This window comes from Pezoporus flaviventris, unplaced genomic scaffold, assembly GCF_033815535.1.
Source record: "Pezoporus flaviventris isolate CSIRO_AGI_PZ_B2104156 unplaced genomic scaffold, CSIRO_AGI_Pfla_v1 ptg000002l, whole genome shotgun sequence".
Classification (NCBI taxonomy): domain Eukaryota; kingdom Metazoa; phylum Chordata; class Aves; order Psittaciformes; family Psittacidae; genus Pezoporus; species Pezoporus flaviventris.
In genome coordinates, this window is record NW_026892550.1 from 57,808,388 (window position 1) to 57,832,646 (window position 24,259).

Here is a 24,259-nt window from a genome sequence, read left to right on the forward strand (position 1 = left end):
TCCTATTCCAGGCATACACTGACCTGTCACCAGTATTATCTGCAGTTGCGGAAGGATATTCTGGAAGACCGGATGCACTGTGATGATGAGACAGCCTTATTATTAGCATCCCTAGCTCTCCAAGCTGAGTATGGAGATTACCAGGCTGAGGTACACCATCAATTTCACGTTGGAGAAACTATGTTCTTGCTGCATAATTAACGAATAGCCTGTGAGCTGCCACAGCTTGGGCCTGGACTAGAAGCTCAGCTGATATGCTGTTGGCTATTTTTGCTGTGGGCAAGGTTTTTTTTCATAGTCTAATAACACAGGGCTGTTGCAGAATCTGTTTCAAGATCTGGATGTTAAATCCTTTATTTTAAGTGGAAGTAAAGAAGGGCTTGAATAGGAAGAAACCATATGTGAAATAAAGGTCTGAGTCAGGGTTAGGATTCTTACTCGGAAGCATGTGGTTCTCCAGTTGATTTTTAGTGTATGATTCCCTGTAACATGAGTGTTCATGCTTCATTTGTGCATATAGAGCAGTATATGGAGTTGCTGCCACATAAATATTTTGTCTTGTAGGTGCATGGCATGTCCTATTTCAGACTAGAGCACTATGTCCCGGCTAGAGTGATGGAGAAACTAGATCTGTCCTACATCAAGGAAGAGCTGCCAAAATTGCATAGCAGTTACGTGGGTGCATCTGAAAAAGAGACAGAGTTAGAATTTTTGAAGGTAAGTGGGCAGCAGTTTGCTTCCTTAATCTATGATTTAAGAAATTCATTGAGGGGAATATGGGTGTGTGGACTTCAACCAAAAGCACAAGAAAACTGCTCAAGTTCTGATTAACAGAAAAGATATTCTCAAACGACATATCATTGCAAGGGAGAAGAAATTGTAAGAGATGGGAAGGAATTCGTTTCACTTTGTTTTCTGATCAGTAGTCTTCCTGCTTTAGCTCCAACTAGATAAAAGCAACTATTGATCCTTATGTTTACCCTGAAGGAAGCTATGATTATGAGGCAGCACACCCTGCTTTTCCTATGCCCTTTGTTCTTTCTGTTGAGAAAAAAAATACTTAAATTATGAAAAGTTTTGTTACACCTAATACTATTTATGGTGCTTGGTATGAAGCAAGCCAGGAGCATTACCAAGCAGACTTCTGTGTGCAGGTACAAGGTCCGATGATAGGAAAGCTGTAGTCACAGCTATATTTGATTTATTCTAAAAGAACCCATCAAGAAATATAATTATGTGTTTTGCTGCTGTTGCTCTGAGGTAATGAGCAGGTCCTGCCTTGATACAATGGCTGCAAATGACTTCAGGAGGTGGCATCTTGGTGCTGAGATGCTGGATAATCATTACGCTGTAATTCCACAGTCATGCTGTGGTTCCACAGTCTCTTGAGAAGGTTGTGGCAAAGGCACTGAGCTGACTTTGCCCCTTCTAAGGCTTTGGCTGAAGTGTTCTTGTAACTTAAGCACAGAAAAGAAGAACAGGGGCCTTGATCCTAGCTAGACATAGTGTGACTTGGGGTGGGGAGAGCACTTAGATTCCTTCATTTGATTCATTACATCAGTCCTGTATGCCAGTACTGAAGAGACACCAGGAATTAATGACTAGGAGTGCAAAGTGAGTGAAACTTCATCTCTTGGCAGTTACGATACTTTAATGTGATCACAGAATTGCAGTGTTAATCTAATTCTATGTTTTAAGAAGTGGTTCGATAACAAGGCCATCTGGCTGGTTACAGTTGGTTTGTGCAGGTTTGATTTACTCACAGGCATTCTTGGTTCATGCTTTCATTGTCTGATTTTAATAAACGCTATTAAGCATAAAAACTTGTAATAGCCTTAATTTCATATTCTTAGATGTTTCATTGTATTGATCTGTATAGTTGTGTCAGAGGCTCACAGAATATGGGGTTCATCTTCATCATGTGTTGCCTGAGAAGAGATCCCAAACAGGTATCCTTCTGGGAGTGTGCTGCAAAGGAGTTGTTATTTTTGAAGTTCACAATGGTGCCCGCACACCTGTACTACGCTTCCCATGGAGAGAGACAAAGAAAATATCCTTTAGTGTAAGTTGGTCTCTTTTCCTCTGTCTGTACATATCTATATTTGTATGTTCAGATACTGTGTGTTATTCCTGCAAATTAAGGTGCTGTTCTCAGTGTAGTCTGACTACATTTTGGTTTGCTGAGCTGTGTTGTTTTAGGGGTTTGAAAGAGGAGTTTTGAAATTTCCAAGATTTTTTTTTTTTTTTTTTATTAGCTTGCCTCCTATTCTGAGGCTGGAACCTCAGCAGCAGAGAGTTTAACACCAGTGTTTTAGTTTGGCAGATCTGTAGTGATGTGAAACATGGCTCCCCTGCCTTGTGTAAGGAATGAGCCATTATGGAGATAGATCAAAGGCTACTCTTATAGGGAGAAGCTTTACCCATTGACTGCATTTCTGGGCATCCACCCATGCTCCTGTATGGGACATGGGTACTGAAGGAGCATGGGAGTGAGAATCCTGCATTAGAGGACTGGGTATTGGCAAATGCCAGAATTCAGTGTAATTAACAGATTCACCTATTTCGCTTTTAAATTATTTTATTTCCATGAGTAGTTAACTTAAACAGTAATGGTTGACAGTGGCTGACACTTGATCTGGACAATACCAGACAACTTTAGTGGGTACAGCATAATCTGGTGGTCATGTGTCAGTTTTTAATGAGGTGTTGAGCTTCAAGTACTTACCTTGGTACAGGTATTGAAAACAGGACTTCTAACTGTCTGATAACTTACTGAAAAGCTCCAGCCTGTTTCATCTGTGATAAGATTTTTATCTAGGATTGGTAAATTGAAGTTCTAAATTTATTTTTTCAGTAATTTTTAGACTTGGAACATTAACTGATAAAATTTCATAACTGGATGGGTACCTAGTTATTTTTCTTTTGAGTGGCAACACCCTTTGTGACATCATTGGAGGCTTTTGAGAAGTCCATCCTGCAAAACATAATAGTGCTGTTTGTCATTAGTCATCACTAACAGTAACAGAGATGGATTAAATAATAATAAAGTACCATCTCAGCTAGCCCAGAAGTAGCTTTAAAGTGCTGCTTTGTAAATGTCAGATTACTTTCAACCCGAATTTTAATAGAAATCTCTCCCATTGGTGCATTTTTGCTTCAGGAAGGTTTCAATGCTGTAAATGCACAAGCAAATACAAAATTCTTTGTAAGCTAAAAGTAATCATTGTCTTTAACTTTTTTATTTCTCCATTGTGTAGAAGAAGAAAATAACTTTGCAGAACACATCAGATGGTATCAAGCATGCATTTCAGACTGACAATAGTAAGACTTGCCAGTACCTTTTGCATCTCTGCTCTTCCCAGCATAAGTTCCAACTACAGATGAGAACCAGGCAGAGCAACCAAGATGCTCAGGACATTGGTAAGGACTGTGATGTTGTGTTAGTTTTTAATAGCAATCTATATGTATTTTTGTAAGGAGAAAACTGAACTTGAGCTTCAGTAATTCCACTGAGTGCTACGTATGTGTAGCTCTGCATCTGGAGGGTTTGAACTATAAAGAGAATCTACTAAGTAAGTTTGTTTAGGATTTGCTGGAGGGGGAAGAGTTGGCATATCACAAGAGCTGGCACACAGCAGCTCCTCTAAAATAAAAGGAGATTAAAAATAGGTCAGTAATAGTACTTTGTGATTAGATTAATGGCTTCTGGCTTTTTTCAGAAAGAAGTTGAAGATACTTAAGTAACAGGATTTTTACATTTTGCTTAACGTGAAATTAAATGCTTTGATGATGTGGAATTACAGATAAAATGGTGTGATCATGAGAGGGCAAATACAATAGGGAGCATTTCATGATGCTGCATCTGTAAGCTGTGGGTGTAGCTGTCTTTATTACACTTAATGTTTCGGGGACCCAGTAAGGAACAACGCTGATGCTAGTCAGTTTTCTTCAGAAATGCTATCTAATTTGTGGGTATAATATAAAATCTAAAGGTGTGCTTTTAGATAGAAAATATTAATGGGAGAATGCAATCCATTTAAACACATTCTGTACTAATTTCTTTACAATTTGGAGCAGAGCTCACTTGACTGGCTGGCTGGAAGTGCTATTTTGGTCAGTCTGCCTGCTCATTCTTTCTTTGTTCTCTGTTTTTATCTGTCTGCATTCCAGTTGATGTTAATCCAGACTTCAGCCAGCATAGCTGGGATAGAGTTTGACCCCACTGCTGCGGAGGTTGTCATCTCTAATTTAAAAAAGAGGGGGAAGGGAGGAGAGGCAGTGTGGCAACTCTGCAGCCTTTTTTTCTATTCTGTTGGGTTCAGCCAACTCAGTGAAAGGAACAGGGCCAAGCCTTTGTACCATTCTCTAGCTTAGTGCTTGCTTATCCTGAATGGCAAAGAGAAGCAGCACATGAAAGGCTTTCTTGGCAAGGCAAACTTGGTTGCTCTTACAGATGCAGTATGTGTTGTGCTTTTGGAGTCTGAAAAATAATAGTTTGTTTCTAAGCAGTGCAGATAACTTACAATTCAGAAGTCTCAAATTTCATCAATCATCTGTAAGCAGGAGGAAATAAGTCAGTATTATGGTTAATTCCATTACACTTGGTTATTAAAAGTAGAAACACTTCCAAAACTTTGCTTATGTCATGTCTTTACTGATCTAAACTGATCAGCCCTGTTTCTCTTTCCTTCAGGGATATATGCATAGAGCAATAGAGTTACTAGAATATTTTAAAAAAGAGAAAGTATTGTAATAAAGGTAAGAGAAAACAATGATGAATCAGCTAGCCAAAATAGCATATTAATTAATTAGAAGCACTGTTTTTTTTTTAGAGCAGTGAAATCCCAGGCAGTATTTGGGAAGCATTATTCTTGGCCTATAGAAGCATCAAGTATTTTTGGATTGGTTTTTTTTTTTCAGAGCCCTTAAAATATCAGTAAAAATGGCGGTTAGAAGCAAAACAGTAAGCAAAAGGGAAGGTGATAATATTATTAATTCGAGGCTGATCACCACAGGAAGTGTATGTTTTGAAGGCTCCTTATATAAAGATTGGGCTAACGGCACAGTGAACACAAGCACATGCCTATAACACTTGCATGTTCATGGGGAGAAGCAGCAGATTTCAGAAGACTAACATACTTTGGAAGATTCTTCAGAAATACAGTATTAGCATCTTGTAAGACTCACCTTGATTTCAGCCACTGAATGGAAAAAGTGTTTCAAGACAAGGGAGAAGGGCCTGGCATGCATAGTGGTGGTGAACACATTTTCATGGAACATAGCAACAGAGGATGGAGGCATAATGGAGAGCACCTTATAGCCCGTGATGTATGTACCATGACATGTTTTTCACGTGTTGCACAATGTCTTCAGTGACCTGGGAGAAAACATTTTAACACATGTAAATCAAATAGGGAGAATTAGGTTTGGAAAATGAAAGGAAATTGCCTCTTGAGTAAAATTCTTTCTGCATAAATAGAAAGAGATGAGACATAAAGTTAACTGAGCACTGAGTTTTAAGATGGATATTTGGATTCCTGAAAGGACATTCTGAAAACCACAAAGATGGAAACAAGGGCTAGGTCAGCCTTATGCAGGGCAAGTTACTGTTGTAGTTAATTCTTACCCTAGGTATTGGGGGAAAGAATGTCTTTTGGAATGGAAGTGCTGAGGTTGTATTTTCCAAATATACTCTTCTATGGGGAATACTTAAGCATTTAGTGAAGCTAACAGACAGTGTGTACCAGAAAGTAGCATTTGCCTTTTGAGTTCCAGTGCAGCTTCCTAAATCAGCTTATTTCCTAGCTGCATGTAGAGGTTAAAAAAAAACCCTACACTAGTTAACCCTAAATCAGAACTGTATTTGCAGTTGGAGATTGCTTTTCCTCAGACTTCTTTGTGAACTGACTCTAAGACATCAGTGAAGTTTATGAAGGGTTCAGGTGGCCTGATTTCCTTAAAGGCTCTAACAAGCAAACATGTTGCTGCAGCTTATCAAGTTTCTGTGCAAGAGCCAAGCCACAGGAACTTAACTGCTAGCCTTAGGAGGCAGTTAGGCTAATAGAAATGAGCCCTGCTCAGCTTTGCTCTACGTTAAGAGGGGGTTAGGCTCAGTTGTATTATCTTGCATTTGCTTTCAGCTAAGAACATCTATCCAGACAGTTCCCACGACTCAGCTGACAGTAGTTTAATTACAAACCCAAAACCTGTTTCCCTCTGCTGCTTGAAGGAGTCCTAGTTCATGAGTCAGAAAAGTGTGGTAAAGGCCAGTCAACACTTTCTGTTCTGTGCTAAAACATTTATGAATTTTTCTGGCAGGGAAGTCTCCAAGTGCACCTAAGTGAAGCGATGCTCTTTAACCAGGTAGAGATGCTGCCCAATAACTTTGCAGCTGTATTGTAACTGTGTCAGGGGCTTAGTGAAGAAAACTAAGCAATGGGTGGATGGAAGTTGGGTGGAAGTGGGGGAGCCCTTTTTGTTCAAATACTGGAAAAGATTTGTGTGAGTAGTTTAAGGGAAGTATAGTGTTCCAGGTCACTTGGCTTGAGGACATAATTTCTTTGCAGAAAGAGATCATGTGCCTGTATATAAGGCACTGCAGTTTAACAGGAAATATAAGTCTTCATACTAACAAGAGGATACATATTCTGCTATTCTGTGGTTTTGGACTTCACTGTAGTAGATGGTCAGGTTAGTGTAATGTCATGAACTCCAAACTTTGCTTCCTGAGCAAACTACATGGTGGTTATTTATATGGGCCTGATGATGGTACATACTTTTGAGCATCTAGACAAAATATATACAGAAAATATTTGTGCGAGTTGGTTGTTTTAAGATGCTTGCTTTACACAAGGAGGTCACACTAACTCTGCTGTATAACTTAATTTTTTTTTTTTTTGTTGTTTAAAAAAAAACAAAATCCACAGAAAGGGCTTCATTTAGGAGCCTAAATCTCCATGCAGACTCTGTCAAAGGCTTCAACATGGGACGAGCAATCAGTACTGGTAGCCTGGCCAGCAGCACTTTGAATCGACTTGCCATTCGACCTCTGTCTGTTCAGGCAGAGATTCTGAAGAGACTGTCCTGCTCTGAGCTCTCACTCTTCCAGCCACTTCCTGGCTCTTCAAAGGACAAGAATGAGAAGACTCTGTGGGAGGAAAGACCCAGGGTTATGAGCAAGTCATTTCATGATCTGAGTCAGAGCCACATCTCGGTTTACCCCCCAAGGAAAAATATCATTACTGCTTTGGACTCTTCCCCCAAAAAAATAGAAGACATAATGGGCAGAGTCTTTAAGCAAATGCCAAAATTTGATACTGGATCAGCAGCAGGAGCATTAAAACTGAGCAAGTAAGAGTCTCTCTGACCGCCCTGCAATATCTTTGTGTACAGTCAATGTACATTTTGCACCAGTTTTGATTTATTATTCATACCATTATTTTATTACATTGATCCTTCCCTCTCCCAACTTCCTCTTCCCTCTCTCTGGTTTCCCTTCTCTCCTTCTCCCCTTTAAGTTCAAAATCTCATGCAGGTTTAAGTAGAAGCCCTGAAAGAAAGAAAAATGAATCAGACTCATCATCCACTGAAGATACCGGTCAAGCCTACGTTGTAGGTCAGCATGCAAAAAATGATATTACTGTATTTACTAACCAACCTCTAAAACTGCTTTGTGTGCAATGCCTTTTTGATATAATTATTAACTGATGGTAATATTTTGATTTTAAAAAGGAAGCAGAGTATCAGGTGTTAAATTAATGCAGGCCAATTGCCTGTTGCTCCTGAATAATTGTTGCAGTTAATCAGAAAAGTCCTCCTGTGGACAATACCGGTCTATGCACAGTACTTGACAGTAAAAGCTGCTCCAGAAAACATCTTCCATTTTGTCACTTCAGAGTGACATTTTATTGTATGGATCTTTTGATAATTTGCTAGTTTTCACAGTCTGTCAAACTTGAATTTTTTTTAGTGCTTTCTGTTTAAGTGTGTAGGGAGTCCTTTTTATAAGTAGACTCAGTTTGGCACAAGCTGGCTATTGTATAGTACCTCTGAGCAGTAACTGCACAGCTCTTTCTTGTTTGTCTCATTTAAATATAATAAATGAGGTACAGTATTTTTTTGCAGTGCATTGAGTGTTTCACAAAAAAAATCTCTTGTAATGAGCTAAACCAGACCTACTTACTCCATTTTCAGGGCAAGGATTGGGTTGCACGCAAGTAGTCTTACTCTAGGCAGTGAAAATACAGAATCTGCATTTAAAAAAATAAAAATCAGAGCAGCTAGGTAGATTTAAATCCACACATTGTATAACTGTGCATTAATTTTTAATATAGCTATGTTATGGTTTCTGTTTATAGAAGGTTCCCTGTTAGAATACTAGAAATTACAATGTCTGAGGCATTTGGCAGCCTTAGCTTGCTTTTGATACTTTGTTTTTGCTTAATACTAAATATATTTGTTAGCTACAGAATATCAGGAAAAGTAGAAGATTAAGGTTATAGAGGTCATATAAATGTACAAAAAAAAACCCAAACCAAACACCCCCAAAATGAACCACCTCCCCAAACAAACAAACAACAAGAAGTCAAACAGTGTGACATACAAACACTTAGCACATCTGTCCCTACTGCTCTTGAATCCTGAACTGACTTGGGAGCCATACTTCTTCAGTACTGACAGCATAAGTCACTGAAGAGTGAGATGAGACATACAGTTTCTGCAGTAACTGGTTGCAGCCATTTACCGTATGCTTTTAGCTTTACAATTAGTGTTATCATGTGCTTACCCATGATAATTTGGGCAGCAGTTCTGATAAGGATACATATCAGATAGTCCTGCTGAATCACATTGCCTGTGCTGGGGGGACAGGCATTCTTTGCATGATGAAACTCATCAGCTGAAACTTCAGGGTTCAGAGGCTTGGGAAAGACCAGGACTGCTTTCATAAGAAGCTTGAATTCTCTTGCCTTATTTACTTTCATAACTTAATACACCTATTATTTTACCTTCTTTAAGGTATGCTACATTTGCTTGGCATTGATCATTCCAAAGAAAATATGATTCTATGTGCAAACCAATTAAAATAGAAATACTTGATACAAATTTCTTGTTACTGTAGCAACTTATTTGTTACTGTACAAAATCTGAGAAAACCCTTGCTGTTTTTTTGGGTTAAGCATAATCATGCAATCCTATTTAGAAAATTTAGTCTTTGACTTAGTTTCTTAAAGATCCATTAATTTTATCAGAAGTTAACACTGGTTGTAAAGGCCAAACCTCTGTCCTTTGCTTAATTCTTTGCTTTTGCATGAGCCTACCATCTATCTTAACCTTGAACTACAACCACAGTATGAGTAGTTTGGCTTTGCTAATCCAAAACTACTTCTATGTCTATTCATTTTTAAAATAAGTAATCTGATATTGTGAATGAGCTCATGTGTACTGTGTAAAGTCTGAAATAGACCTTGGTAGCTTTCATATTTAAAACAAAAGACCTAATAACACTATCTAATATTTCCATTCATGTCACAGGCGTTAGCATGAATACTTCAGAAAATCATCTGTCATCAACACTATTAAAAGAGAGTGGTAAGTGGATAAATAATATGCATGCAGAATTAATTCAGTTAGCTTGTGAAGCACTTTTCAAGTGTTCTTTTCAAGTGCTTCGCTGTTCCACCTGTCCTGTTTCTCAAATACCTCTCCCGGTTAGTTGAATAGAACATTCTCTTAAATACAACTCCTTTCTTTTGGTTTTCTTCTTGGGGGAGAGAATTTGACTTCTGTGTGTAATATTTTTCAAATATAAATAGTATCTGTTTAGTTTGAGACTTGAAAGGTGCTATCACCTAACATGCCATACTCTTTAAATCTCATTTCCCTTACTTTGAGGTTACAGATTCTGTAGAGCCTGAGAGGACTGTTTTCAGTTCATTTACTCTTTAGGTTTAACTTGGTTTGGGAGAAAAACTCTTCTTTCAGTGTATTGCACTATCTTGCACACTGCTTTAGGCTTGTACCAGTGTGTAGAGCTCAGTAGGTTTCTGCTGGTTTTGAACTGCATGCTCCACTTAGGGCAAAAGTATCCCAGGTACTCAAGACCAAATGAGTTGTATCTTCTCTAGGTAGCAAATTCATGAGTTCAGACTTACCGTATGTTCCATTTTCTGAAAGTTTGAGGAAACTGGCTTTTTCCAAATCATGCTTCTGTCTCTAAAGTGTGTGGGTCTACTTCAGCCTGTTAGGAACTCTCCGGAATCACCTAATCATGTAAATCTATTGTGCTCAAATTTTGGAACAGGCAGAATCAGCAGCCTGTGGAGTTGCAAGTGTGGAAATAAATTTAAATGAGAGAGGTTTTAGTGGATGTTTCTTGAATTGGTTGTTTCTTAATGAAGGTTCACCATTAAGAGAATTTAATGAGTAACCTTTTAGTAACTTCATATAATAAGCCTCAGTTTCACTTTCACCCAATATGCTTACATCCTGCCTACCTGAGCAGGGCATGTAAACACAGATCTAAATACTTTGCTGAAATAAGACTAATAAATCTGAAGATTCTAGAGCTCAATTGTATTGTGATTCCAAGAGACTGTGCTAGGTGCTTTTCTTAGGAGGAGTAAAAAATTTTAACTGAAGATGGGATTAAGTTATAATGATGATGTTTTTTTGGTTTGGTTTGGTTTTTTGGTGGATTTTTGGTTTTTTTTTTAAATTATTTGGACATGGAAGTTGTAAGTTGGACCCACTTGTTCAGAAGAGCTTTTCAGGTTATCAGAGAAGTAATGTTTTTAAATGGAATAGAATCAGAATTGTTAGGGTTGGAAAGGACCTTAAGATCATCTAGTTCCAGCCCCACTGCCATGGGCTGGGATGCCTCACCCATGTCACCCAAGGCCCTGTCCATCCTGGGCTTGAACACTGCCAGGGATGAACATTCACCACTGCTTTGGGCAACCTGTTCCAGTGCCTCACCACCCTCACAGTAAAGAACTTCTTCCTTATATCAAACCTGAACTTCTCCTGTTTAAGTTTAAACCCATTACCTCTTATCCTATCACTGCAGTCCCTGACAAAGAGTCCCTCTCCAGCATCCTTATAGGCCCCCTTCATATACTGGAAGGCTGCTATGAGGTCTCCACATAGCCTTCTCTTCTCCAAACTTCAAGGCAAGCCTGAAGGGAAGCATTCAGATAATGTCTATTGGCTTTTCAGTTGATTCTCTGCAAACAACACACAACAGAGTTGCCTCACCAGAAAGAGAGATCACTTTGGTGAACCTGAAGAAGGATGAAAAATTGGGCTTAGGTAAGTGGCTTTAAAATTATTGTTGTCATGACTGTTCCTATAAGTCAAAGCTGAATTTTTCAGGTCTGTACTTATTGTAGGACTGAGGAAAGCAGTGCAGACAGTAGCTGGATGTTAATGGTATTTAACATGTCAAAGCCTGGACTTATTTGATAGTGCCTGCTTCTGATTTGTTGAGTGTTAACTAAGTCCATTTCTTGTTTTCTTGTTTTTTCTATATAGTAAGTATAAGATAATATTTTTATTGTGAATTAGTTATCCTAAAAGTTGGCCTTTAAAGTTTATTTCTGTGTTCAGGCACAAGATTTTGTCAATGTGGACATCTCAGACTTGTGACAGCTTGAAGGGTTTAAATGAAATAAAAAGGCATTAAATAGCCATTATGTGCTAATTGTGGAGCGTTTTTCTTACTCTTATAATATCATCAGATGGAACGCTAATTTGAGGTTTAAGAAGCCTGGAAGATGAGATACTTGCATTCCATTCTTCCTTCTACCACTGATTTTTTTCATAAACCCACATAATTTTTCCCTGTATGAGTAATGAATAATTTGGTGTCAGTATTGTGCTTTAGAGAGTCTCTGTAAAGTGTCCTTAAGGACATTGTTCTGTCATTCAGAATAGGACTTGTGTAAATTTGAAGAGGTGGGAAAAGTCTGCAAGACAATAATATTTAGTGTTTACTCTGCACAGTTGACCAAAAAGGAAAGAAAATCATATGAAATGCACTATTTCTTCTCTTTCTTCCCCATGCAACCTGTGGTACTTTGCTGTTTTAGCTACAATAGAGAAGACCTGATATCTTCCATTTTCTTTTTTTCATCTTGAACATTCTTTCCAGGTTTACCTCATAAAATTAGTCCAAGTAGATGAAAAGTCTAAAAAGAAAACAGGGACTTGAAAAACTCAGTAGGGTCAGACATTTAGGTGAAGCATCTGACAATAGAGAAACCTAGAAATTTTTAAGTAAGAGAAAATACATTTCATCTGGTCAGCGAATGTGCATGTAATGTCATGCATTTGTGCATGTGTTTCTCTTGCCACAGTTGTCTTCTGTAACCTTTGCTGGAGTTTTCTGGGAAGCCAGCTAGACAAAATCTATAGTGCTTGCTCAAAAACAGAGAATGCATTAAAAATGCATCAAAAAAGCTTTACCTCTTATTTTCACGTAGACTTCTCTGAGGCATATATTTTTCTTAGATTTTTCAATTATTAGAATTACTAAGGTTTTACATATTCTGTAATCATAGAATCATAGAATACAGACTTGTGTTAAGTTACACTGTGGTAACTAATATTTTTGCCTGCTTTGGACTTTTTTTAATAGGCTTTCAAATAGTCGGTGGAGAGAAGACGGGGAAACTTGATCTGGGAATTTTTATTCATTCAATTATTCCCGGAGGGCCAGCTGATTTGGAAGGATCTCTAAAGCCAGGTGAATAGTGTAAATAAGATGAGGTGTATACATGTAAGAAAAGACCAAACACATATGTAATATCATTTCCATCTCTGGCTTCAGGCATCCCATTACCTTCTAGATAATTTCTGAAAACTGCTGATACTTCTTCGTTAAACGATACAAACACCAAAATAATATGAATCAAAGTAAAAATTATAAAGCTTGAAGTAGCAGAAAATTAAAGTTACATGTAAATATAAGGGGCTTATTTGCCACAGTCTCTCTATAGATGCTTTGTAATTTATTGTTTTTAAAACTACTTTGCATGCATACTTTGAATTTGAAAAAAGTGAATGTAACCGTATAGTGGGGGTGGGTGGGGTGGGTGGTTATTTCATATCTGGTTTATTTGGTTTGGGGTTTGTTTGGGTTTTTTTTTTTTCATTTTAGTCTGTGCCTTGAACTGAGCTGCATATTGCTTATTTCACTTCTTGATTTTTGTTTTTCTGTCCATTTTTTTTTACAGCAGAACAGAATGTAGAAATAATAATATGGAAAAGTTTGTCATTTTTAAAAGAGGAAATACTCATAACCAGTTCTTGTAGTTTGGTTTGGGTTTTGTTAGTTTTTAGAGGGGGCTTTGGGGATTGGCTTGGTTTTGTTTTAATGATTAGGGTTCCTTATTCCAGCATCACTTGAATGTTAATAATTTTTAATCCATGCATTGTGTAGAGATTTTCAGACCTGTACTCCACGTTCTCATTGATGGATAAAAATGCAGATGTTAGTTTGTATCTGAACAAACCCTTTTGTGCAGGACACCGACTAATATCCGTAAATAGCACAAGTTTAGAAGGCGTCAGCCACCATGCAGCATTAGAAATTTTGGAGAATGCACCTGAAGATGTAATACTTGTTATCTCTCAGCCCAAGGACAAGCTATCCAAAGGTATGGAACTGCAGTTACTTCTGTAAGCAACTCCGCTAGTATATGCTTGAAATTCTGTTCTGAGGCTGAATGAAGAAGTGTATAAAACTTTTATCTGGTTGTAAGCTGAGAAATTTGTGTCATGCTGCAGATAAGAAGGTTACCAGCTATTGATGACTGTCTTTTCTCCTGGTTTTCAGCATCATGTAATGCTGCACACATCAGTAATGGAACTAGGGGTTATTTGAGGAGGCCGTCGTCGGTGCAGGACAATGAGGCAGAATCCTCTTCAGAAGAGCACAACCAGCCTCGTGGTCACCAGAGACCTGTTTCAGGGAGTTTGTCTGGCTTCTCGGGTGGCAAGCGGGATGGAAGTGTGAGCTCCCAGGATTCCAGAACTGAGAGTGCCAGCCTGTCTCAGAGCCAGACAGCCGGCTTCTTTGGCAAACGTGCAAGTGGTAGAGCCCAGCAGGATCCTCAGCATTACAGTGATTCCCAGTCTGGGCTTTCTAAAATGAACGAGAAGAGAAGATCCTCGTCAGACAGTACACGAGCCAAAAATAAAAGGCCTGGGGTAGTGGAGCCTGTGGAGTATTCTGACCGAGGGGATTCTGACATGGATGAAGCAACTTACTCCAGCAGTCAGGAGCAACAGCCAGCTAAAAAGGCATAGTGTATTTCATATGAAATTTCCAATCAATATAATAGTGGTAGTGAAATATCTGATTGTGGGTGTGAATAAGGGGAAAAGATGTGGGGGAAGAACAGCCTAGCCTGAAAGTTATCCTTCTAATGGGAAATGGTAATAGATAGTTTCTAATAGTTTGGTGATTTTGTTAAAAAGAATTTGTTCCAAAAAAAATAACTTGAAATAACTTCCCAGCTTTCCAAGGGGCCATGTCTTACCAGAGGCAGATTGTACCTTGGGATGAATGTATAGCGCACTTGTTCATTCTGTAGAAAACCTCCTTTCAATTCTGTGTATTTGCCCAATATGTTCATAGTCTAGTGACCACCCCTAGAGGTAAGTTTATTAACCTGACAGATGTTTTTAAACCAAGTTTTTCCTAGATTAAAGTAGTACTGATGCACCTGGAATGGTAGCAACAGAATTCATTGTCATTTGGGATTGATCTAATCCATGGAAAACTGCTTTTGTGTAGTGAAGTTCAGCAGTGAACCATGCTCTCTGAACAGAGACAGCTTGCTGTTTCACCTTTCCAAAAGAACACAATGGCAAGTACTACAGATTAATTCCTAACTTGCAGTGATTCCTTTTTTCAGCTGCTGGAGGTTATTCAGTCAAGTTGTGGCAGCTCCTGCAAATTATCCAACACTCTCAAGCTGCTGCTGTAATGCTGAAGAGCTGCAGTTTTTATGTTCTGTGACTAACTTACTTTTGACAATAAAGACTCAGCTGCTGAAGGCCAGGCACACTTCTGTGCTAAACCTGTTCAATGGCAGCAATGGAAGAGTTAAAGCTATGAGCCTTACTAAATGGTACTTTGCTATGTGGATTCCTTTTGGCTGCATCTGACTCAAAAACACACCCTTTAGGGTCTTAACTATAAACTTCTGTTCTAATGGCAAATCATTCTCTCTTTTTGTTTTGTTTGTGGTTTTGTTTGGTTTTTTGTTTTGTTGTTGTTGTTTTGGTTTTATTTTTTTTAATAAAGGAATCTTCTTCAGCGAATGCAGCAAACAAAATGAATTCTAAAAAGGTTACTGGAGCACTTCTTAAACCTGGAGATATCTTTGAGGTTGAACTAGCCAAAAAAGATAACGGCTTGGGAATAAGTGTCACGGTACTGTTTGACAAGGTTTTTAGATGTTTTCTCTTTTTCTCTACTCCCAGCAACCCATTAAATTGATATATTACAAGGAAGCATATTTTCTGGAGTCACTGTTAAGTATATAGTTTTACTGGTGTGTGATTAATCTTAGCAAAGCTGAAAAGTAAATACTATTTTATATCCCTTTTCTTGTCATCTGCCCTTTTAAATAACTCTTGTTGTTTTATGGTGAAGCCCCAAAGTCCTAATAGAATCTTATCACTGCTTTCTGAGTACAAAAAGCAAGGTGGTCTTTGTCCCTTGCTACCTAATAATGTGGCAGATTTACAATGGAGAGAAATAAGACCTTCCCTGACTGGCATCACGGGCTGTCGAGGCAGTAGTGTGACTTACATGAGTACCTATGGACGTCCACACACATACCACGTTCAGGGTTCTCCCTCTGCTGGATTAAAGGCAGAAAGCAAAAAAACTACTTAAATTCAAGTAAGACCAGGCTGACACTGCTTTCTTGCAGTATGAAGCAAAAATATTTTTTTTAATGCACTCATTTCTCCTCAGGCTATAAAATTTTGAAGGGAGTTTATGTTTAGGGCTCAACACAGTGCAGAGGTGCACTTCAGAGAAGAAAAGAATGATTTATAACTGAGATGCACACATTTTTCACTGCTCCTGTTCTTGTGTTCAAAAATATATTTTGGTACTTTAATGTAGAGATATCTCTGGTTGATTGATCACCAGACTACACAATAATTTAAGAAAGGAAAAATTGTTTACATTATAACAGTAAAGAGCAGTTATTAGCTCAAAACTTACAGCTTTCACTGGCTGTTTATAAGTTGGCCTTTACCCACATGTGGCCATAAGCCTAGACATGTAGGTGGAGTCCCAATTCACAAGCCTAGCACTGTTTTCATATATATGGCTAATACTGTAAAAGGAGCAGCATGAAACTTTATTATTTCATCATCCCAGACTATCCAAAGTCATATTGCTTTGTCAAGCTTGTAACTTAAGACAGCTGGAAGAACAAAGTTCAGCAGGAGTTGGTTATAGAATAGCATCAAGCCCAGTGTATGCATGCATTGGCTTTGTAGAAAACATTAGAAGATCCCAACCACTGCAAAGATTTCCCTTAAAGGATGACTAAAGGTTAGAAGGGATTTCTAAAGATCATCTAGTCCACACTTCTGCCCCTGCAGTGAGCAGAAAGGCTAAGGCCCTCCAAAAACAATGCCGTTTGAGCTTGAGCAGACTTTTTCAGCTTAGACCTTCAAACTTGTATGAGCTGAGAGAAGGCAGCACTCCTTAGTTTCCTATTACATGAGTTTGGAGTAGAGCACTGCATGGGTATGCATCTTCTGCTTTAGCATGCTGTGTTCTCACACATACCTGAGCTTCAATACGCATGCAAACATGTAAAACTTGGCATAATGCAGACATGCTTCTGCTGAAGAACATTTATTTGTTGTAGGTGCATTTGCATCGTGATGCATCATGTTTTTACAATCTTCCCACCCCAACTGAATTCATAATAAATTGCATGACTGCAAAAAACATGCTTTGGGTTGTTTTGGTTTTAATAGTTTCGGTGTTCTTCTTACATGCCAGTAGCCCTAGTGCTTCCTGAGTACAGTTTTCCTTGTGTGACACTGTGTTTGATTAGTAAGTATTTTAACTGCAAGAAGACTAACATCCTGGTTTTGCTTTCCATTTAGGGAGGTGTAAATACTAGCATAAGGCACGGTGGTATTTATGTGAAAGCAGTTATTCCCCAGGGAGCAGCTGAAGCAGATGGCAGAATAGAAAAAGGTAGTATTTCAGTTCTTTCAGTTGGGACTGTTAATGTGAAAAAAGAGCAGATAACTGTCTGTGATGGACTTGACCATACACTGTGGCCTAGAAGCTATAAGCTATATTTGCCTTCTTTCATTGTACCTTTTTAACTGGGAATAAGAGCTGTTTTTCTAAGCTACTGCATTTGCAGTTGTCATTTTAAATACTGCAACTGCAGAACCAACAGAAAACTGCTGAGAGTCTGGAAGGGAAAAGTAGGAAGTAGGCTGTAATAGGGGGAAAAAAAAGTACAAAAATCCTGCAGCCTGTGTTAATGGAGAACATTTCTCTGTTCCAGCCATGGGGAGAGAGGACTTTGTATTACTTGTGGCCTTCTTGAATGGCATGCTGGGCACCTCAATACAGAAAACTGATGTAATTGTTACGGCTTTTCTTGTTTGAAAGCCAGGCCACATTCCTTATTGAAGTAAGAATTCCCACTGTAGACTTAAGATTTGCTTTTAATAGAGTCTGAGCTCTGTGGCAGACTGTCATTCTGCTGTTAACACTAGCTTTGACGTGGGGTTATCCCACAGAATCATAGAGTTACATAGGTTGGGAAAAACTTTTAATATCACTGAGATATTAAAGTATATTCACTACTCAACCATACAGTTTAGTTGTCTAAGTTCTCTTCTTGACTCAGCATATGGAGGGGAAGGAGAATTTCCTTCAACAACTGTCCTTGTTAGCTGAGACTTGAAGGTTTCTATGCATCAATAGGTTTTACAGATGATGTTCTGCCTGCTTTTTCTTAAATTATCAGTCAATCATTTGTAGGTGACCGTGTGCTGTCCGTCAATGGGATTAGTTTGGAAGGTGCTACCCATAAGCAAGCTGTTGAAACGCTGAGGAACACCGGGCAGGTAAGTGGCTGCTGGTTCTACTCCTGTGTATAGTAAACCACATCTTCACTCATGGAGAGAGGTAAAAGAACCTGAAGAAGACTGGAATTCGCCCTGGTGTCCTAGTTGCTTTAGGTGTGTTTTCTTAGACTCCTTGGCTGCCTGGGCCTTGAGTCTTGCTGCCCACCCTAGTGAAATTCTGGCTCTGTTCGGGTCAGATTTCTACATGGAATTGGATTTTCCTTCTTCCTGGGCTTCATAGGAAGGAACCCCAGGTTCATGGGTTGGAAAGCAGCTGTAGCAGCATGCTACAGACAGGTCCCAAATCTGCCTGAGGAGATTTGGGAACCACTGAGGAGACAAGGGCTTCCATATATGCAGCAGTGTTTGCATGCTGTGTCGGTAGCTTTATTTGAGTCTTGGGCTTTTTGGATAGCAGTTGGTTCTGTCAGTGGTACCTCCTCATTTAATAGTGTTATTTATTTCAGCTGCTTCATATGTGGAGGTACATGCACACCTGGAAATAGCCAGTGAATGTATATATTCAGAGCTGCTAAAGACTGATATTTGCGCTCACTTTATAAAATGCTCGCATTGTAAAACTCTATTCCCTTAATGCATGTGAAAATGACACTCACAGCCTTATTGGAAGAAAACCCCGTGTTGGCAAGATATTAGTGTCTTCTTAAGACTGTCACAGCCCTTAAAATAAGGAACAAATGGAAGATGTATGGGGAGAGAAGTGTCTATAAAGTTCGTTCCTGTAAAATTTAGGGCCCTGACAGGTTAGAAAGAAACACATACTCTAGACTGTGCTATCTGCATGACTGTTGCTAGTTGAGAATGTTTCATCTCTTTAGGTGGTGCATCTGCTGTTGGAAAAAGGTCAGCTTTCAGTGGCCAAGGTTCATGCTCCAGTAACACCGCAATGCACACCTCCGAATCAGGTGGGGCAATGTCAGCCACAGGAGAAGCCAGCGACAAAAACTACAAATGCCAAAGAATACAGCTTTGTCACTGCAGGTCAGGTCACACAGGACAATTGTCTGAACTTTTGAAGCATCCTTTGGTTTTCAGAATACTTTTCTTCAGATCTTCTATACCAATCTATACCGAGCTCCTGCACATAATGCAGTCTCTTCCTTTTTGTGCTGTATCATTTGCTTTTAAAATTCCCTTTCACATCTTAGTAATTGTATTTAGTTACTTTTAACTGTCTGCTCTCTCACAGTTCCTTGTTTTTTCCCAATTTCACCAGTCTTGCAGGACAGGGCTATGGCACAGCTGGAATAAAAGGGGTGCTCCTAAGGAGTGCCAAGGCGGGGTTAAATACTTGTATATAAATGAGAGATTCTGTATGTCCTGCTGTTCCCGTCTAGGTGAGAGAAAATATCAAGAGCTTGATGAAGAGAGACAAGGGATTTGTTTAGCTGACTAGAGTTTGGCATATTTCAGCACCTCTTGCTGGAGACCTGTGAAAGTGGAGGGAAGTCTACACAGATGGGGAAACCACTGCAGATACCTTTGGTCTTCCTGCATGGGATTTATCCTGTCTGCCAGGAGCTCTGGTTGCTGCTCTTATTAATGTCAGACCAGTGGCTGGGAAGGGTGTTTCACTCTGCTTTAACAGGCTCCTTAGTGGACTTCCTGGGGAACAGTATTTTGGAGACACCCTGGCTTTCTGTATAGCGTGGATGCTGTCAGGACAAGCCAGCAGTCATAATCAGCTTTTTGTTCTCTTTAACTTCTAGATAATTCTTGTGTCTAGTAAAGTGGAAGAACCCTGTGAGGAGAATGGTGTGCATCTCATGTCTGGACTAAAAATGCCAGGCACTTTTTATATGGTCAGTGTGCTGTCAGAAATAATAAGTTAATGTTTCTTTTGCAGAGAACACATTTGAGGTAAAGCTGTTGAAGAACAGTTCAGGCCTTGGGTTCAGTTTCTGCCGTGAAGATAACCTTACCCCAGAGCAACTGGGCTCAACTATTGTGAGGGTGAAAAAGCTCTTCCCTGGGCAGCCTGCAGCAGAAAGTGGGCAAATAGAAATTGGGGATGTCATTCTGAAAGTGAACGGGGCATCCCTAAAGGGTTTGTCCCAGCAGGTTTGTACCTTAGTAGTGAAACTTATGCTGTGATAGTATTGCAAGTCTTGGGGGTCTGCATCTAATAACAAATCCCATTGTGGCCATAGGAAGTCATCTCTGCTCTGAGAGGAACATCCCCAGAAGTCTCTCTTCTCCTTTGTCGACCACCATCTGGTATACTACCAGACATCGATCCTTCTTTATTGGTAAGGTGTATGGCATACGATGTTTATGGCGGGGTTTAATGGCTATTTGTAAGGTCTGGTGGGTGGGTTAGTTAAATGGATAAAGATGGGGAGGGTGCTCACAGAAACATGGTCCTTAAAGTAAATCCCTGAGGTGTGTACTAAGCATTTTGTGGAAATGTGAAAAGAATGCAGGACTTTATTTAATTTTCCTCCTGCCTCCATTTTGTGGCTTAAGACACTGGAAATTGGCTTAATTCACTGATTTTGTGTCAAAGTTTTCTTTGCAGCCCAGTGGTTTGAAGTTGATCTCAAATAGAATTTCAATCTTTCTGTAGCCTATGTTATGAATATTCTGTGAAACACCAGTTTGTCTGATTCTGATGCACATAAATCCAGGGGAAAATAAAATACTTACTTACTGGAAATTAAAGATGTCCCAAATAATATCTTAAAATGCTCCAATAACTAAATTGAAAGAACAGAAGGCCACTTTCAGATACTTGGAAGACATGGAAATTTAAATGTGTTTCAGCAAAAGAGAATGTAGCAGGTAATCTGCCTGAAAAGCAGGCTTTCCATAATACAGGGAAGTGTAAAACTAAGGGAGACAGATCTTCAGTTTAAGTTATTTTAGTATTATTTTCAAACAATCAAAACCATTCAAGTCTGATGAAAAACTTAAATGTACAAATGCAAACCTAAGTGAAGTTAAAATAGGAGATAAACAACTGAACAAACTAGTAATACAAATAATTAGTCCTGTAATTAAACTGCTTGTAGTATGGACTAACTTTAGTAAGACAGTGCATATATTAAAAGAAGAGGAAAAAATAAACAAGTGGCAATTTCTGTTTATAACGTTATCAGATTGGTGTGTTCATGAACACAAGAATTTGGCCATAAAAGCATAAATGAATCTTTTAAACTTCATGTGTCTGCTAGCTGACATCATTCTTGGGAATTTGTGATTATTAGCAAAACTGTTCTTCATCCTCATGGGAGTAAATAACTTGACTGAACAGTCTCCATTGGACATAAATTACCATAGGATTTGTAGTCCATTATGTAGCTTTTTGCTGGAAGGGTTCCATATTTCCCTCCTGTGTGAGAATTATTTGACTTCAGTTGTCTTTTAAGCATCAGCAGTGTATTCTAGTTGTAAGGGATTTCACGGTAATTGCCTGTATGACTGCTGGGCATGGCTTAAAGGCATCTTGTCATTAGGTGCTCTGGTACTAAAGCCAAGAGAATATTTGTTTTCCTTAGATGAATTTGCAGTTCCGTAGCAGTATATGTTTCAAGGGTTTACAAGCTTTATCTTGGCCAAGTTGTGTTGAACTCAGTTAAACTGCGCTATGATATGTTTATGAAGTTTGGGCAACATCTGAATGGAAGGGGCCACTGACTATTTGGCAATTTTATGCAGTCTTTACAACTTCTTTTGTCATCAGAACTGGAATTTCATGTCCTTGCTCTCTTTAGACTCCCATCCATTCACCCCAACAAGTATTTCCCGATGTCAGCAGAGAAGTTTCTGGTCCATCAAATGGAGAACAAGGTGACAGCTCAGATGAAAATGAAACTACTGATCTGAGCAAGAAAGGGCTAAAATCTTCCTCTAGAAGAGACAGCTACAGTGACAGCAGCAGGAGTGGTGATGAGGAGGTGATAGACTTGCCAGCACAAGTGGGCCTTGGCTGGAGTTCTGCGCTACACCAAACTTCAGATGAAGCTATGACACAGGCACATAGTCAGTATGAGGCACAAGGTGGTCAGGAGGAGGCTGTTCGCACCATCTCATATCCTGATCCAGAGGCTCCTAGCAAGTCAGAGCTTGAGAACAGGTATACTGTTTATAATGATACTTGTAATATTGAAGAAGGTGTTTACAAAAATAGGTTATTGGACTTTTACATTTTGCTTTTTAAATCTGCATGAAGTCAATATTGGTCCATATATTCATTTACGGTTGACAGCCGCATTGTACAAGCTAATCCTTGGGGTTTTTGCTTGTTTATCTGTAGTGATTTGCCACTGGATTTGCCACTGATCCCAGTCTGTAGAACTGTTGCTGATGTTACCACATCCATTTTAATAAATGACTGTTACGGTACTACTGCTTCTGAGCTGACTCCGCACCTGGGAGAAGTGGATTCATTACTCAACCAGTTGGAAAAAAACGCTGAGGAATATGAGCCGGTAACTTACTATTTCTGTCTTTCAGTGGCATAAATGTACTTATTGCTGTGGCCAACTGAAAGTTGTTTTAGCCTTGGCATCAGAAGTGAGTGAATAGCAGTTAGGCATATTGCTTTACAAAGGATAGTTGTAGGCACATTCATGTGCCATTTGTAACCAGTGAACTGCAGCTGCTCATAACAAATTCCACAAGCGTTTTCTGTCTGGACTCCTGAGGAGTTGATATATTTCCCTATGTGAAATTGTAGGCATCCATACATACATAGGTAGATGTGTATATGTCTATTTCAGGTGACATTTCAGCCTGGAAAACTTGGCATTAAATATGGAACCACCCCTGATCCATGTACTCAGAAAAAGCTTAAATGGCAGATACCTTGCTTCTGCCCTGTCAGTTTTTTGTGTGGTTGTTCAGAGATCATAAGATAAACTGGGGCAGCGGGGATATCAGGAGACTGTTCTTTGCAGCATTTATATCTGTGAATTTCAAAGGCTTTCTGATCTGCTTCAAAAGGCAGCATATTTTTGAGACTCTTCTGAAATAGCTTCTTGCCAGCCCAGAAATGTCTTGTGTATCAAAAGGAACTTCTGCTTCCGTATGCTCACATATTCCATTCACAGATGGAAAAAAATTAAAGTTGAGCCTTGATACGTCTCAATTGTGAGGGTCTTTCAGGTTACAAAGCTGCTTTAGCTCATACTCCATTTTGACAGGAAACTGTCCTTTTCTTAGTCCCTTTTTCAGAAGGTTTTCTCAAACCTTCCTGGGGCTCTATGAGTTTCTATGCAAATGAGGCAGATCTATGTCTTTCAAGTCAAAATTAATGGAAATTAGAACAGGAAAAACATGACCATGTGTTCAGTTCCAAGATAAGCTATGGTACTGTATCTCCCTGTAGGAAAATACATGCACCTGTTTTCTTCAGTTCAGCAATTCATAGAATCATCGAATAGTTAGGGTTGGCAAGGACCTTAAGATCAAGTAGTTTCAACCCCCCTGCCATGGGCAGGTACACTTCACACTAAACCATGTCACCCAAGGTTCTGTCCAGCCTGGCCTTGAACACAACCAGGGAAGGAGCATTCATAACTTCCTTGAGCAACCCATTCCAGTGCCTCACCACCCTCACAGTAAAGAAATTCTTCCTTATATGCAATCTAAGCTTCCCCTGTTTAAGTTTGAACCCATTACCCCTTGTCCTATTCCTACAGTCCCTAAGGAAGAGTCCCTCCCCAGCATCCCTATAGGCCCCCTTCAGATACTGGAAGGCTGCTATGAGGTCTCCACGCAGCCTTCTCTTCTCCAGGCTGAACAGTTCCAACTTCCTCAGCCTGTCTTCATACAGGAGGTGCTCCAGTCCCCTGATCATCCTTGTGGCCCTCCTCTGGACTTGTTCCAACAGTTCCATGTCCTTTTTATATTGAGGACACCAGAACTGCACACAATACTCCAGGTGAGGTCTCACAAGAGCAGAGTAGAGGGGCAGGATCACCTCCTTCAACCTGGTCACGATCCTTTTGATGCAGTCCAGGATACGGTTGGCTTTCTGGGCTGCAAGCGCACACTGCCAGCCCATGTTTAATTTCTCATCAACCAACACCTCCAAGTCCTTCTCCGCAGGGCTGCTCTGAATCTCTTCTCTGCCCAACCTGTAGCTCTGCCTGGGATTACTCTGACC

The 24,259-nt window shown here is 39.4% G+C and overlaps 1 protein-coding gene across 1 annotated transcript in view; it reads left to right on the top strand.

Moving 5' to 3' along the window:
- Positions 1 to 24,259, top strand: part of PTPN13 (protein tyrosine phosphatase non-receptor type 13) — a 122,730-nt gene that overhangs the window by 82,409 nt on the left and 16,062 nt on the right. The window contains exons 14-32 of the mRNA XM_061479965.1: positions 12 to 150; positions 565 to 717; positions 1,880 to 2,062; positions 3,258 to 3,420; positions 6,927 to 7,350; positions 7,518 to 7,615; positions 9,532 to 9,588; positions 11,215 to 11,307; positions 12,635 to 12,742; positions 13,524 to 13,655; positions 13,835 to 14,301; positions 15,311 to 15,454; positions 17,146 to 17,239; positions 18,044 to 18,129; positions 18,969 to 19,131; positions 19,997 to 20,211; positions 20,301 to 20,399; positions 21,864 to 22,225; positions 22,406 to 22,580. Coding sequence (XP_061335949.1) covers positions 12 to 150; positions 565 to 717; positions 1,880 to 2,062; positions 3,258 to 3,420; positions 6,927 to 7,350; positions 7,518 to 7,615; positions 9,532 to 9,588; positions 11,215 to 11,307; positions 12,635 to 12,742; positions 13,524 to 13,655; positions 13,835 to 14,301; positions 15,311 to 15,454; positions 17,146 to 17,239; positions 18,044 to 18,129; positions 18,969 to 19,131; positions 19,997 to 20,211; positions 20,301 to 20,399; positions 21,864 to 22,225; positions 22,406 to 22,580 — 3,355 coding nt within the window. The remainder of the gene's footprint in view (positions 1 to 11; positions 151 to 564; positions 718 to 1,879; positions 2,063 to 3,257; positions 3,421 to 6,926; positions 7,351 to 7,517; positions 7,616 to 9,531; positions 9,589 to 11,214; positions 11,308 to 12,634; positions 12,743 to 13,523; positions 13,656 to 13,834; positions 14,302 to 15,310; positions 15,455 to 17,145; positions 17,240 to 18,043; positions 18,130 to 18,968; positions 19,132 to 19,996; positions 20,212 to 20,300; positions 20,400 to 21,863; positions 22,226 to 22,405; positions 22,581 to 24,259) is intronic.